This window comes from Rhinolophus sinicus, linkage group LG05, assembly GCF_036562045.2.
Source record: "Rhinolophus sinicus isolate RSC01 linkage group LG05, ASM3656204v1, whole genome shotgun sequence".
Lineage (NCBI taxonomy): Eukaryota > Metazoa > Chordata > Mammalia > Chiroptera > Rhinolophidae > Rhinolophus > Rhinolophus sinicus.
Genome location: NC_133755.1, coordinates 123,123,343 through 123,138,868, shown reverse-complemented (window position 1 = coordinate 123,138,868; position 15,526 = coordinate 123,123,343). Strand labels below are relative to the sequence as shown.

Here is a 15,526-nt window from a genome sequence, read left to right as displayed (position 1 = left end):
TTACTTAGTAATAAAAGCTAATGTGCAGGAATTAGATGCAGGAGATCTGAAAAATGTCTGGAAAAGAAATCATGGAAGCGCTAGCCAAGGACACTGATTTAGCTTTTATTTCAACGTATTTTCTATTGACAGGATTCTATTTTGGACATTAAAGTACCAATATTTAAAGGACCTGGAGAGATGCCTGAAATCCGATCCTACATGGAAGAGTTCCCATTCCCTTTCTATATAATTCTTCGTGATATGAATGCGCTCCCCGAGACGCTCAGCGATGCCCTCAGGCAGTGGTTTGAGCTGGTGACCGCCTCTGACCACCTGTAGACCAGAAATAACAAGGTCCAAAGTTGCGACTTTAAACCAATCAGGATGTTTCTGAACTCGCAGCTCTAAAGTATGATATTCTTTCTTAGACCTGATTTATAAAAATTTACCCAACAGCTACAAAAATTTTATTGCTATGTACATTTTCTTTTACATGATTGCAGGGCAGAGAGCAAGCTCTCGGATTCCTTGCTTTGCTTAGGTTACTGTTCTTGTAACAAACCTGGGGCAGGGCTGCTCTGCCCGCCTGTCTTGGAAGCCCTGGCCTGAGAGTAGGCCGACCCCACCCTTGGGGCCCAGCTGCCTGCTTTCCCTTGTAGGGACCCTGGACACCTGCCTTGAGGAAATGCTGCCAGGAACACGGGACTGTGCCAGTCCTTTCAGTAAAAGCCCGAAGGGAGATGCCCTTTTGATCCCGCTCGAAGGTTCGCCCTTGCCAAGCCCATTGTGTGGACCCAAAAGCTGTCAAGTGGCCGAGACAGCTGCAGTTTTTCAGACTCTGAGTATGTTTTCTTATCGTGTTTCATGCAAAAGGAACTACCTTCTCAAGGGTAGGAAGCTTGTTGTGTGTGTGTTCATAAAGCAACCAGACAGTATGGGAACTCATGAAGTGGCTTTTCAGTGGCCCTCACATTTGCTGCTTTGGGAGACTATGCAATAATGGAAAGATGACTTTTCTTTGTTTATTTCATTTTCTCAGTGCCACAGTCCCTGTTGTTGTAGTAATTTATTATTTTTTTAGTTCATTTTTTTATTAACAGTTAAGGGGAAGAAGCATTCCTCACACTGCTTCTAAGATGGTCTGAGCCAGTCTCATTCTGGAGAAAGGTATGCTATATCCAGAAGAACTAAGCAGCTAACCTCTATTTTTTTCCCCTACTCAAAATACATCAATGGTTTTGAGGCAGATTTTACTTGGCCAGAAAGCAGTGCTTGAATACTTGAAACTGTATGCTGTGTTCTATTTAAGTTCTGACTGTCAGAATGTTCTTTTGTAGACAACATGCCATGATGTAACTGTTATCTCCACGTCTGTTATCAAGTTACACTGTGAAGTTTGCCACTCTTTTGAGGTGGTCATGAAAGACAGATCGCTTGTTATTTAACCAAGCGTCCTAAAGCATGTACCTGATCTTGTATCATTATTTTTTATTCTAAAAAGCTATGCAGCTTATATTCTGAAAACTATTAAAAAAATAAACCACTGGTGATGTATTGGTGACCATGCTTAATGGAATACAACAGAGGAATATAAAAGGTGTGCTGGGGAATGACCTTGCTGCTGGGTGAGTCAGCTGTCACTAGTTTAGGTTTACATGACCCCACGTCAGTGGCTTGTGTATATATATATATATATATATAGTAAGGGTTTATTTCTTACTTGTGTCACGTCCAGGTAGGTGAGCTGCGGCATGCTGGCCTCATGGCAGAGGAAACAAGGTGAGTTGCTGGAAACACACAAAGATTGTGACATCTCTTCCACTTAGATTTCATTAGCCAAAGCTCTTTATGGGCAGGAAATTTAACTCTTCCAGTCGGGTTGGATCTGGTAAGAGAAGACAGCAGCATTATGAGGGTGATGGAGTTTATCATATCTACTAGGATTATCTAAACAGCAGCTCCCAACTGGTGCTAAAATAGGATTCCTTTGGCCGTAGAATAGCTCATACGACTGGGACAGTAGGAATTCCAGTAAGCCTACCCAAAGTGCCATTTTTCAGCTTGTGCTAGTGCAGGAAAAGGGGTTAGGAAGCCACAGGAGACCTTTCAGGAACCGATGGAGTGGGGGTTGGGCAGACCCTGGCCCAGGATAAGGAGCAAGAGTCAACTTAGAAGGAACTGAGGATGTGCTTACTCTCTTCCATACTCGTGTTCACCTGCTGTTCAGCCTTTACATCTGCTGCACTTTCCTCTGTCTTCATCCAAACCCCAGTCTGGTCTGCCCTAACTTATGGACGTCTAGCTTATTCTGTCTTCCCCTGTGCACTGCAGCTGGAATTCTTTTAAATCTGTAATCTGGAGTACTTAAGTGATATTCCAGACTAACCTCTGCTAGCTTCACTTCATCTTACAACATCCAAGGAGATCTTTCAGAAGGTCCTTCAGAAGAAAGTCCCTCTGGTGAAGTCAGTACTGTTCAGTGCTTCTTACTTAGTGTGCCCTGACTCTGCTCTCCCTCCTTTCCCTGCATCCCCACCGCACTGTGTCATCTGGTCACAGCAAACCACAGAGCTCCTAGAACCTCCCCGTGTTCCAGGTGTTTGTCTGGAGTTCTCTTACCTACTTTGCCTTCCTGACAAACACCTAGCTCAGACAAGCCCCCAGGAAGAATGTGCTCCCATGGTCGGAACCTGTAATACGGAACCTGTAATTGGATTTACCTGTCTTCCTGCTGAGGATGGAGCACTTGTGACACATGACAGTATTGCCACTATCTAGCATAAGTGAATGTTTCCGGATGGGAAGAATAGTTTTAAAATGTCTTCTCACATACTAATTTAGATTCAACACTATCATAATTTCAATAAAGACTGTAAGATGATTTAGAGGGAAATGATACAAAACATTTCTAAAGATCATACATTAATAATAGAAAATTCTTACAAGAAACTACAGGGGAGTATTCCTGCCAGATAATAAATTATAACAACAACAAAATTTAAAAATAACATACTAGTCCCAGATAACAACCCTGAACAGATTATTCAAACCCTGAAATAATTTGCCATGTGGCATCACAAAGCCCAGGAAGAGGAATAAATTATTGAAGTTATAGTTTAGCAGCTGGAAAACTTACATCCATATCATACCATAAATCAACTTCTAGATGGAGTAAATATTTTAAACATTAATAATGAAAAAATTACAAAGCTCTGAAGAAAAAATGAAATTGAAAAACCTGTTAAAAATACATGTTATTGTGTAGAAGGACACTTTAAGCTATATAAAGGGCCAAAATAAAAAATTAATAGACAAACAGGCCATATAAAATTAGGATGAAAGTCTTGATCAGCATTAATGGACCAAAGTCATGACAATTCACAAAATAAGTGTAACAAAGTGGCAAGGGATGTTTAACTTCACTAATATTTAAAAGAAAAAAAATCAGCAACGAATTGCTATTGCTAATTAGTAGACAACTTTTAAAAAGTGGTCATGGGGTTTAAGCCTGGTAATATTCCAAAAAGCTCGTCATTGGAGTGCTTATATACGCCAGGTCCTGTTCTCTGCATTACACATACCACAGCAACTTGAGGTAGATGCTATATCATCCAGATGAGGAAACAGGCCAGGAGAGGTTAAGTAGCCAGAACAACAACTAGGAAAAGGGAGCACCAAACATTCCAAAACACAAGGCAACCAGTAACTGAATGCACATTTTGTAAGTGTTCATCAAGTAAACGGGTAATTGAGTGAATATTTCTGGCTGTATTTTACTTTGGAACAATCCTATTTGGAAAAGTAATACAGCAAAGATTCACTAACCCCACTTACAGTAATATAACCTAAGGGCTTGTGCTGTGTGTTGTGGGGAGGACAAAATAATGACGAGAATAAAATCTTAAGGCGTACAGCTGTTCATTCACTTCCTTGTTATTAGTGATACACAATTCTTAAAGCCGCAATGGGGCAGCCATTTAAAGCCTCATCACTAACGAGGATCATGAAGGCTCCCGCCGCTGGGAAAATGATTGCAACAGAAAAGAGCAGGGGGGAAATAAGCGGCAAGGGGGCTGGACGCAAATTTTAAATACGAGAGTTTTAAACATCTAGTATTGACAACTACACACACTTTAAAAGCTCAAAAGGAACACACTAAAATAATCCCCCCCTCACCTCCAAACAACAACTTCAATTTAATGACACTCACAACCACGTGCCAGGAACTGTTAAATGCCTTACCACTTATACCTTATCACAATCTATGACACAGGAACCCTTGTCCCGTTTTACAGAAGAGAAAACTTAGGCTACGACAAGTGACACTGCCCAAGGCTACACAGCTTGTAAGTGGTTGCAAACCCTCAGGCTTCAATTCCCCCCGCCTGGCTCTCCAGGCCGACGCACCATCCACCTACTATCTCCCGGGAAACCGAGTTCGCCCCGCCCCGTCATCCTCACTTCCGCTCCTGCGCGCTGTGGCTTTAGGGAACCGTGCTGTCTGCAGGACATGGCGACTTCCCGCTTACCCCCAGCGACACTAACGCTAAAGCAGGTACCAGCTTTTCTTGCGGGCCTTCTAGACCAGCTTTCCCGGGTCTGAACTCAATCCTCCATCTCACCCCGCACCCAGTCTACCGAGTGCGGTGCGTCTGGGGAGCGATTGAGCCGGGTGACCCTGCGCGGTCCCGCTGTGATTGGCCTGGGCGGAAGGGGGTGGGGCTTGCTTCCTGCGTGGGGTCGACTGGCAGCTCCCGGGGAGGGCAGTGGAAGGGCGGGGGCGAGCAGAAACCTGTCTTCCAGTTGCGGACGCGGGAGGCACGCCGCGCTCCTGAGCTCTTGGAGCCTAAATGCCTCAGCTGTCCAATGGCCACGGTAAAAACTGCTCTGCCTGCTGTGCTGAGCTATGGTGAAGAGCACACGAGGTCACCAAGGGATTTCTAACCACTGCGTTAATTTAGAAAAAGTGCTGTTACTGTGGTTACAGTTTCTAGGAGTCTGGTAGTCCTTTTTCTGCCCAGTAAGCGCGTTTGACAGAGTAGTACGCAAACAACCCAAGTACATTACGTTTTCTTAAAAGAAAAAAAGCTTTTCTTTGCCCTTTTCAAATTGAGGTTTAGTTTGCTAAAGTAGAACCCTCCAGGGATTGAACAGTTGTAAATACCATTTCTCCTCCCCTGTACAGTTCTTGAGAAGGCAACAAGTCCTCCTTCTCTACAGAAGGATTTTACAAGCGATTCGGCAAGTTCCAAATGATTCTGATCGCAAATACCTGAAGGACTGGGCAAGGGAAGAATTCAAAAGAAACAAAAGTGCCACAGAGGAGGTGAGAACAGATTATGGTGAAGACAGGCCCTGGCCTTTTTGTAGTGATTAGTGAAATTTTTTAAATGTTCAGTAGACATCTTGGAATATAAATTTTACTGAGATGATGTATCTTGATCATTGCTCTTAATGTTACTGATTTTCCACTTTTATAAATAATATTTTAAATTTTACAATCTGTGCTCTAGTGACACTATACTCGCATCATCTGATTTTTCTGTCACACCACACATTCCACACACACACACACACACACACACACACGAAAAGATTAGAAATATTACAGCATGATGGTTTGAGAAGTATAACGGGTATATGAAAGCATGCCAGATATTGTGCACCCCTTGCTAACTTTTGGCTTTCCTAAGATGCAGCGATTCCAATTCTCAGTATTGGTTCTTGACTTTAACAAATTAAATGGTAGGACTGTACCTTGTTTAATCAGGTAAAACCAGTGACCAGATTTCACTTTCTCCTACAGGATACAATACGGATGATGATCACCCAAGGCAATATACAGCTCAAGGAGTTAGAAAAAACACTTGCTTTAGCGAAATCGTAACTATAGCATTATTCTGAAAGATTTTCAGCCTCCATGTGTTTTGTTCTGCTTAGGCTCAATTATGAGCAGCCTAAAGCCAAGTCAAACTGTTTGTATGTACAGTTCTCAGCCATAATATCAGAACATGGAGCATGGCATGTCACAAAGAGCAAAAGAGAAGCGCATCAGAACAATTGCCTTAGCACTGAAAAACATACCCTGTGTTTTGAAAATGTTTCTCGATTTGTCAGCAGTTTTTGTGAGAAGCAAACATCAGTACAACAAATGGTCAGTTAGCACAGAAAAAGATATTCAACACCATTATCCATCAGGGAAGTGCAAATCAAAACCACAATAATATACTACAAATCCACTAGAATGGCTATATTTAAAAAGGGAGATAACAAATATTAGTGAAGATGTGGCGAAGTTGGAACCCTCACACCTTGCTGATGGGAATATAAAATAGTCCAGCCACTTTGGAAAACAGACTGTCAGTTACTCAAAAGGTTAAACATAAGTTACCTGATGTTTTATAACCAAGAGAACTGAAAACATACATCTACAAAAACTAGTACACAAATGTTCATAGCATTATTTCATAATAGACAAAAAGTAGATACAATCCAAATGTCCACCAGCTGATAAACGGATAAATAATGTGGTATATCCATACAATAAAACATTATTCAGCAATAAAAATGAGTGAAGTACTGATACGTACTGCACATGGAAAATATTAAGTGAAAGATACCAATCACAGAAGATCATGTGTTATATGCTTCCATTTATAGGGAATGTACAGAATAGGCAGAAAGATTAGTGGTTGCCTAGGGCTGTGAATAGAATTCAGAGTAACTTAATAGATACAGGATTTCTTTTTGGAGTGCTGAAAATATTCTGAAGTTAGATTTTGGATATACTAAAATCCATTTAAATGTACTCTTTACATGTGTCATGTGAATTATACCTCAATAAAGCTGGATTTTTCTGATTTTTTAAAATTCAGACATATAATTGACATGTAACATTGTATAAGTCAATCAAGCTGTTTTGAAAAACAGTATGTGATGTAGGATTGGAGGTGTACTGACCTCAGAAGATTCCCTGGAACTTTCTTGAAAAATCCTTCTGCATTAGCACTCAGGGTCATTGAGGTATGTTCTTCAGATGTGTCATGATCTGATACTCAGAGGACTCTCCAAAAAGATCACCAGTGGGATTCTAGATCTTTGTTGGAAAGAGAAGAGAAGCTTAGTGAACACCTTGAAACATTTACCAAAAGAAGAGGCAACTTCTTTTTAGGCAACTTCTGGATGAAACTAATGCGATCACCTTAACATCCATGTAGAAGTAAAATAAATCATCAGGGAAGATCCTCAGTGCAGTAGGTCCTCCTCCCGTGACAGGAGAAAACAGACTTCAAAGAGTATATTAGAGACAGAAGTTGACTTCAAGACACTTGAAAGAGACCAAATGTATAACACAATTTAAGTGAAAGTTTGTGGTAAGTGGCTGGGATTGGTAGTCCTGCAGACTTAAGTCCTCTGCTCATTTACAGAACAGATCTAAAGCTAATCCAAGAATCTGACCTGAAAGATGTAGCTGAAATTTTGCAGAATGAAAAATGGATCCAGTATTGGACTATGTGCCAGAGGACAGGCGTAAGCTGATGGTGACGTGTCAATGACTTACAGTGCCATGGTCCACCTCCCTGTCCCACAGCTTCAAGAGCCCACAGGACAAGACAAAATTCTGAACACTTCCACAGGATAATCTACTAATTCAAAATGCTTACATGAGATAGTTTTCAGATTTTTATAAAAATGTACATTAGTCAACCTACTGCAAAGTCATCTGATTAAAAAAGGCATTCATGAACAGTTTCTGAACAGAGTCCTTTAGAAACATTGATTCTATTGACATACATATGCAAGTATAGACCGTCTCTAGTAAATCTAAACTCTTGAAGCTGGAAATCATTCTTTTATGAGGTGTGGAAGTCAGTGACTTGGTGATGTTCTTCCTAGCAGTGGGAGATGTGAGAGCGTTTGTGGTTTGAATTTGCAAGATGCAACTATCAAAGAATTCAAGAAAACCTAACTCGGAGTTTGTTTTGCTTTGATTATTTTTTAAAGTGGGGAAAACACTGAAAATTCTTATCTTCCAGAAATTAAGATGATTATAACAGACAGGCTTTTACCTTCATCTCTAAAGAACAGTTTAATTTTAGTTTGTTCACTTATGTGCTCCGTTTATCCCCTCTGAAGTATAGGCCAAATCTGTTGTTTAGCCAAAGAAGATTTATTTAGCAATTTCTTCTCACATAAGGAACCATGGTCATTAACTAAGATGCTTGCCATAATAGAACTGCTGGTGAAACATTTTATTCATCATCTTTATCAATATTCTGGATTAGACAACAAATTACTTTCCTGAGTGTTCCCTGTAAACTATACTTTTGTTTGAATGTGAAAGTTGTTCCTAAAGTTTAAGATGTTTCGATGTTAAGTTTATGTATTTGAACTAACAACAAATCAGTCTTTTTATATTAAACTTTTTTTTTAAAATACAAAAGCCTTCTAGCATGAGAAGTAGCTAAGGCTATTTATTATTTAACATATGACTGCCCCTGTGTCATTCCCCCCTTTTAAGTGTGTCATCGTGTTGGAAATTTTAAATTCACGGTACGGGCACTGCTATAAATGTGCTTGCAGAGACAAATGACTTTCTAATATGAGAAAAACAACAAATTTCCTGGTACATGCAGTCATACCAGCAGACAAAAGAGTCTGAGAGGCAGAGACCCATACTTACCTAAATTAGCTCTGTTATGGAGTAAGGAAAATGCTAGGGGGGAAAAAAAAGCAGCAGCTCACATCTACCTTGAAAAAACAACAACACTGGGATTATGTAGAATAAGGCCCAAACAGGATCAAAAGCAAATTGTCACTCTCAGCCAAACTAGAAATCACCATAAGCTATTTCCTTCCTTGAGTCAGGCATTTGAAAAATTATATTAGGATTAAATTATTTTTTTACTAAGAAGAGTAAATCACTTTTTACCCACTCTGTTTTGTATTTTAAAAAGTGCTTTGCTATATATACTGTGTCTTGCTTTAGTTTCTCATGGATTTAAATTAATATATCCACATTTATAGTCACACTATTTGACTTATTACAGGAAAAGAATATTTCCCCTTAAATAAAATTACAAAAAAATATATTTTAATTATTTTTCTTATTCATAAAATGTAAAAGGTCATTAGTTTTTTTAAACTGGTTTGTCTTACAAGTCTTAATTGATTGGCTTTTATATGGCAAGAAGGAATCTATTTAGCTTTTAGGAACAATTAGTCAAAAAATGTTATCTTTGCCTGCACACACTTACAAGTAATGTTTGATCCTTCTCTTTTTTTCAGTATTTTCCAAAAGGTCAAGAATTTAAACAAAACATTTGTTTAAGCTTGTACTGAGAAATCTTTCCATGTGATAGACTTCCTCCCCCCCAATTTTTTCATGCAGTTCACCTGATCTCTGCTTTAAAACAGATGTATTTAAATTATACTTTTATGGAAACATGGTAAAGTGTGGCGGGTGAAGGCACTCTCAGGAACCATAAAATTTGGGTCAGTCACACAAATGAAAATGTAGGCTAAACAAAGTACTCACATTTTCATGTTTTAAATGAGGAATTTCATATCCATAGTGTTGAGAACCATGTATAATGCTTGGAGGAGGTACAAATCAAGGTGATAAAAATATTCAATAGAAGACAACATACCTCTCAAGTATCAGTACTTGACTGAAAAAAAGAAGGTATAAACATGAAAACATCACTTCCTTTATTTTGGGCTCCCAAAGTCAAAAGTAAGTTAGAATTAATATTCATCTATCACAGATATTTACTATACCCAATGCAATAATGCAATAACAATTAAAAAATAACACTGCAATACTGTACAACTTTTATGTATTTTACATCATTTTCCCCAATGCTATTGAACGTTCCAGCCTAAGTTTGAAACACAACCTACATGACAGGCTATAAATTGTTAATAGTTCTGCTTTGGAAAAATACTATTGTGGCATTTGCTCATTTTAGCAGATAGCACAAGGGAAAAATAAGGAAAAATACACATCAGACCCATAGTTGAGTTTTTGACAATAACGAACAAAAACAGACCAAACACAGTCTTAAAAAAGCTATTGCATTGGCCTTGAGAGGCTGCCATCTCTTTGAATTCAGAGGCTGACTGATTCTGTTCTATTATCTTGCCTCTATTATAGGTTTTCCCGTCAATGAGAGTAAGACAAGATTCATGCAATCTGCAGACCAGACACATTTATTTGACCTTTCTCATTCCTCACTGGTCTCTTCCCTGTGACTTTGACAAAAATATCCAGTTCACAATAATAAGCTGCCTGCTTCTGGTGGGTAGGAATCACATAATCAAAATACTTCCTACCAAAGCGCACCTAGCTCTACAATTCTGTGATTCTGCATTAGGAACACATAGGGAAATGAAAAGAAGAAAGAGCCTCTACACTTAGCAACCCAGAGTGTCTGGGGTAGAACCGTCTACCTACGTAGGAGGTGAGGAACGAGGCAAGCTTCCAAACATGAAAACAAGCTTGAGAGAACAAATTAATTCCCTATCCGTGTTCTGTTACAATGCTGACATACATCAACGTTTATTAGGAATGTCTAATATCCATAGATTGTCACTATTAAGAAAAATGAAACCAACTATGAGCTTGGTAGGCAAAACACAAAGGCACTAAAAAGCACACTTTGTTTTTCTGGGTGTTTCCATGTCAAGTCATGCTTTTCTCTTTAGCTCACTGAGCAACATTTTAATCAAAACTACAGACAACAGCTCCTCAGCTCCTATTTTATAGAAATAGAACTGAGGTTTCTATGCATACATGAAATTTTGAGGAGATGGATATAATCCCACATTCCAAGGGAAAGGAAGTTTGAAAGATAATTAAATTCAAAATTTCAACACACCCAAGCTACTTTTACAATTTTGTATATTCCATAGAACAGAGTAAAATCCTTTGGGCTCCATGAAGCTGGAGAATGGTGGGGTCTAAATCGAGTTATTGAATTATTCACCTTGATGTAGTCACTGCAAAGCAATGGAAAGCTTTTGAGGTTCTTCAATGATAGAACTGAATTAAAAGTGAAATACTTTTAAAAAATAGTCTCATTTCTTTATAAAATGCAGATCAATATGCTCAAATTCAGAAAGGTACGCTAAGATAGTTGGGTTTGATTATGAATAGATTATAGAAGTTTCAAATAATTGTTACGTGAATGTTTTCCCCCATTAATCTGCTTTAATATCATTAGGATTAATCTATTGTAGTATTTCTATTATATTTTGGCTGAAAATACAGAAACTATGATCAAATGGTTTGAAACTTTCTCATTTGAGTTCATTATTAACCAACATTCCCAGTGCTATTAGCCAATTACTCATTATTTAAATACACTCTAGCTTTTCAAAACATTTTTTAGGATATACTGGATCTTGTGACATCATGGAAATCTTTCTCCTCAAAATCTGATAAGTTTACACCTGTTTAGTATGTCAGCATTTTAAGAATTACGCATTTGAGAGGGTTTAGCGCATCTCGGTTACAGTTTACAGAAAGATACCCTTGTCTAGGCACAGCAGGTGTTTATACGAGTGACTACTTGATTTGAGTTCACAAGGGATTAACTTATTTCCTTGCTTTTGACTTATATTATTTTGTACATCCTGCATTTTAGGGTTTAGGCTTACACATCATTCAGTTTCTTAGTGGCTCGCTTCATCTGAGCTTTTGAACTTCAGATGAACCTGGACTGAGGTTTCGAGTTTGTAATGAAACCTGAAACTAAGCAAGCTTCCCCTGGTTTCAGTTTAATTGTTAAAGTCTTCGGTAGTTCAGGGCATAGGAAACATGGGTCTGGCACATTTAAGAAATTAGTGATTTTTTTTCATTTTTTAAAGGCAAGTCTGCTGTGTGCACAGTATTGACTCCTTGGGTACAGCTGTCCTGCAGGTACAAAACTAGAATCCTCAAGAATCCTTTCTGTGCCACTTCCCAGGTCCTAATTTTCCTTCTGCACCTTAGTCCTTAGCTTAGCAAGCTCCTCTTCTAGACTTTTAATATGTTCCTTCAGAGTGGCCTTGTCCTGCTGGGCTTTCTGACTGGCTTGGCTTCGTGCTTCTTCAATCTTCCTTTCATACCACTTTTCCATCTGGGTAGCAACAGCCTCAAAAAAATACTGGGTAATCTCCAGAGCTTGGGAGGTGTCTCGAACGTGAGGGGCAGTCTGCTCACTGCCTGTTGCTGGTGGCGGCTGCCCACAGGTGGTGCTGGGTGCTGGGTGCTGGGCTCGGTGCCGCGTCTGCCCACTTTTCCCAGACTTCTTAGTTTGGGTGCTTCTGTCTACACAGGGCCCAGCCTGCTGATCACATCTGGCTGCCTCTCTCAAGGGTAGCAGGGCTGTCTGCACCTTGACATTCCTCAGGCGGGAGCCTGTACAGTCTGAGGAAGACAGCTCCTGCTGCAGTCTGTGGGGAGCAGTGGAGTTGAGGGCCTTTTCCTTGGGCCTCACCACCTGAGGGGAACTGTCAGAAGCTGCTACTGGACCCGCAGTCACCACTGATGGATCCACACCTGGGTTTGGAAGGAAAACATAAGTCAGAGCAAATCGACGTTCACACAGTCACGTGGTTGTGGGTGGGATTTGAGGGTCCTGAGAATCTAAACCAGCAGCCTTCCGGTCAGCAAGCAGAGTGTGTAAGTCCTCTGCCCTTCCTCCTACTCCTCCCGATTATCATCCTGGCTTCTCAGGGCTGTCATGGATACTGTGTCAGTCATGCTGGCGGCATCTGAGCCGAAACAGTTGCTGGCCTTTCCTTTAGCCTGTCTCAGTCTACCCGAGAAGGCTCTGGGTACCATTTCCTGATTGCTGAGGATGACACAGCTCACCAAGTGTCTCAAAACAGAACTGGACATTTATCGATGAGAATGAATATCCTCGTTCTCTGACTTCTGGGCCCCTTCCACACCATAACCCCTATTGCTAGTTCCTGACCCAAGCTCCAGTTTGGAAAGGTGGTCCTATTCCCCATACCAAGGGCTCCAGGCCAAGCCCTGTAACTAGTCCTAGCATGGAAAATTTGCCCAGAATTTTGCCCAAAATTTTCCCCATTATTAGGGGCATAAAGAAGATAAAACCCCAGTTCCAGAGACGGTCTGTGATGTTACACATAAAACACTTGATACAGCAAACCCGCCCCCCATGGAGGCCTAAGTACTGAAGCTTTGAGCGTCCCCCAAATTATCATCACCGAGGGTCGTCACTGTGGCTAATGCATCTCTCATCTAGCACCCGAGGCAGCTTCAGTATATGAACTGCCGCTTAATGAGGTTTTACAGAGTTGGACAAAGGTAAAGGCCAGTCACGGAGGAGAAAGGAAAGAAGTACCAGCGCAAGGGCCCTGCTGAGGAGATGATATTGATTCACCACCTCATCTTTGGGGTCCACTTGGCACCATGAACACTGTACCTGAAGCACAGCTATCACCGATCAACAATTCTTTTACTCCTACACTCAGATATTTTTTGAACACTGAAATAGGAGTGCTTTGCTGCTGTGCAGGAACTGAGCATACAGTAGGAAGCAAAACCTGGCCCTTGCCCCTATAGTTCACTCTGCAATCCAGTATTTTCCACACCCTGTCCTATGCGCCGCTTTCAGATACAGGAGAGAACAAGACGGGAGCGTTTCATCACCTTTGGATGGAACAGGTGTGTGTGTGGGGGTTACCTGTAGAGGACTCGCAAGTGGATGGGGTGGATTTCACCCGCGAGGCCCTAGAATCTCCAGAAAGCTTCAGTTCCAGATTCTGAATCTTTAACATGCACCAGGTTTTTAATTCATCCACCAAGGACATCTATAAAACAAAATAATCACATGAATCTGACACATGGTTTAGGAATTAAAGCATCAAGAACAACCTTTTTAATTATGATAGCTGGGGATACCACCTTGGCAAGCCCAAACGTTGTGGCTAACCCCCCGACCCCCACTCCCGACAGGCCACATGCCCTTATAGACCAGGATTCACCTAACACCCAGGCTGATACTATCTATAATCTTCATTAAGTGACTAAGAGCCACCTGTCACTCCAACACCCAACGCTTCCCAAGTCTTCCCAACCAGGCATTTCTGGCTGCTCAGAGCAAGAACTCACACACTCACAAGTGCTCATTTTATCTCTGTTGTCTTGGGTAGACCATATACTCCCTGAGGGCAGGAACCAAATCTTGTTCAAAATGCACAACACACAGAACTGCTTCAGGGCAGACATCACATTTCCCCAGCATGTTCTGCGAGCTGTTCAGTCTCCACCTATGGCCGACATAGTCAGCAACAAACATGAACTGAACTGTACAGGTTCTTTCCTATTAACCTCATCTCCGAGTTATACAAATGACATGCTGTGCAGTACAAACACAGGTAGGGGACCACAGCCTCTGAGTCTCCAAGGCTGCGTACCAGTCTTAACTCCGTGGAGAGGTGTGGGAAACCACCAGTTAAGGATGGACAGAGGCTGGTGCTCACCTGCCGTTTCTCTCCCTCATGCTTCTCCGTGTCTGAGTGCTGCTGCAGGCGGTTCAGGCACTCCGTTCTCTCTGCTGAGAGTCGCTCAACCATCAGCTTGTCCAGAACACGCATCTAGGATGCAGTGGGCAAAGAGCACATGACTGAGATGCTGTAAGGAGGGGCCCTGGTCTCTCAACTCCTGAAAAGGGGGCCTGGGGTACCAGACAGGGGCCAGAGGGAATGCCAGCAAACCTCCACTCCTTTTATCCCATTTTCATGTCGTATTCATGGCACTCCTGTTTTCAGAATTCCTGAGCAGGTTGCTGTGTAGGCCAATGTTTCTTTTTCTCATAGTTTATAGTCCCAAGGGGTTTAAGAGACTATGAATATACAGTAAATGTAAAACTTGAGCCAATGCAGATCTTGTAGGTAAAAGAGAGTTTCTGTAGGTTTCAGAACAGTACTCCCAAGACTACGATTGAAAGGGAAAACTATTTCTACAAGTATGGAGCTATTCCCAGGTTTCCCAGTGAACAAATCCTCTTGGGCTTCACTGAAAGTAGCTGAAGCAACAATGAAGAAGGCTGAGGAAGGAGTTCAAAGGGACTGCTTCAGAGAACAAGTGATTGTCACCTTTCAACCTCATGCCCTCCTGGGTCCCCCCTTCATCATGACACTTCCTGAAGGGCCGTAACACCCAGCAGGGCTGAACTTGCACTGTTCTGACAAGGTCCGAAAAAGAGAAAGGAACTGCCGTCAGTGGGAGCCAGCCCGTGAGGGCTCACTGGTGAGTTCCTCTTCTCTCGGCAACATACAAGACGTTCCACACTCCAGATTTTGGGAAATAAAAAACCATCAGTTCTGGAGATGTGGTGAGCACCTTCTGTTCTGTCTCTTCAGCCCTGTTTTCCTGTGAGCCGCTCTCCCCCTGTTTTCTAGGACTGGGCTGCTCTCCAGCTCATTACCCCCTGTACAGAGGGCCCTGCCGAGAACAGCCATGTTGATACACAGCTTTGTTCCTGGGATACGGTGCATTGGGTCAGGTAGGCGTGCCTGACTCACG

The 15,526-nt window shown here is 41.4% G+C and overlaps 3 protein-coding genes and 1 long non-coding RNA gene across 16 annotated transcripts in view; 2 read left to right on the top strand and 2 right to left on the bottom strand.

The window, feature by feature from the left end:
• Positions 1-1,536, top strand: part of MDN1 (midasin AAA ATPase 1) — a 133,282-nt gene extending 131,746 nt beyond the window's left edge. Inside the window, exon 102 of the mRNA XM_019743250.2 lies at positions 133-1,536. Coding sequence (XP_019598809.2) covers positions 133-321 — 189 coding nt within the window. The 3' untranslated portion in view covers positions 322-1,536. The remainder of the gene's footprint in view (positions 1-132) is intronic.
• LOC109453509 (uncharacterized) lies at positions 86-4,669 on the bottom strand. Of its 2 annotated transcripts, none has more exons than XR_002138302.2 (3): positions 4,512-4,669; positions 1,703-1,867; positions 86-315 (listed from the first exon to the last, which is right to left on the bottom strand). It is a non-coding gene; the product is annotated as an uncharacterized LOC109453509 (long non-coding RNA). The 2 variants fall into 2 exon arrangements; XR_002138300.2 differs by having other exon boundaries at positions 4,444-4,583.
• Positions 4,405-7,740, top strand: LYRM2 (LYR motif containing 2). Its single transcript, XM_019743252.2, has 3 exons — positions 4,405-4,537; positions 5,168-5,308; positions 5,789-7,740. Exons 1-3 carry the CDS (start codon positions 4,493-4,495, stop codon positions 5,867-5,869), a joined length of 267 nt encoding a protein of 88 aa, XP_019598811.1. The 5' UTR covers positions 4,405-4,492; the 3' UTR covers positions 5,870-7,740.
• A 1,932-nt stretch (positions 7,741-9,672) lies between these two features.
• The window catches only part of ANKRD6 (ankyrin repeat domain 6), a 167,418-nt gene continuing 161,564 nt past the window's right edge, over positions 9,673-15,526 (bottom strand). For all 12 annotated transcript variants that reach the window (XM_019743299.2, XM_019743307.2, XM_074333297.1 and 9 more), the window contains 3 exons: positions 14,482-14,595; positions 13,683-13,809; positions 9,673-12,526 (listed from right to left, as the gene is read on the bottom strand). In XM_019743299.2, the coding sequence (XP_019598858.2) occupies positions 11,955-12,526; positions 13,683-13,809; positions 14,482-14,595 (813 nt within the window). In that variant the 3' untranslated portion in view covers positions 9,673-11,954. The remainder of the gene's footprint in view (positions 12,527-13,682; positions 13,810-14,481; positions 14,596-15,526) is intronic.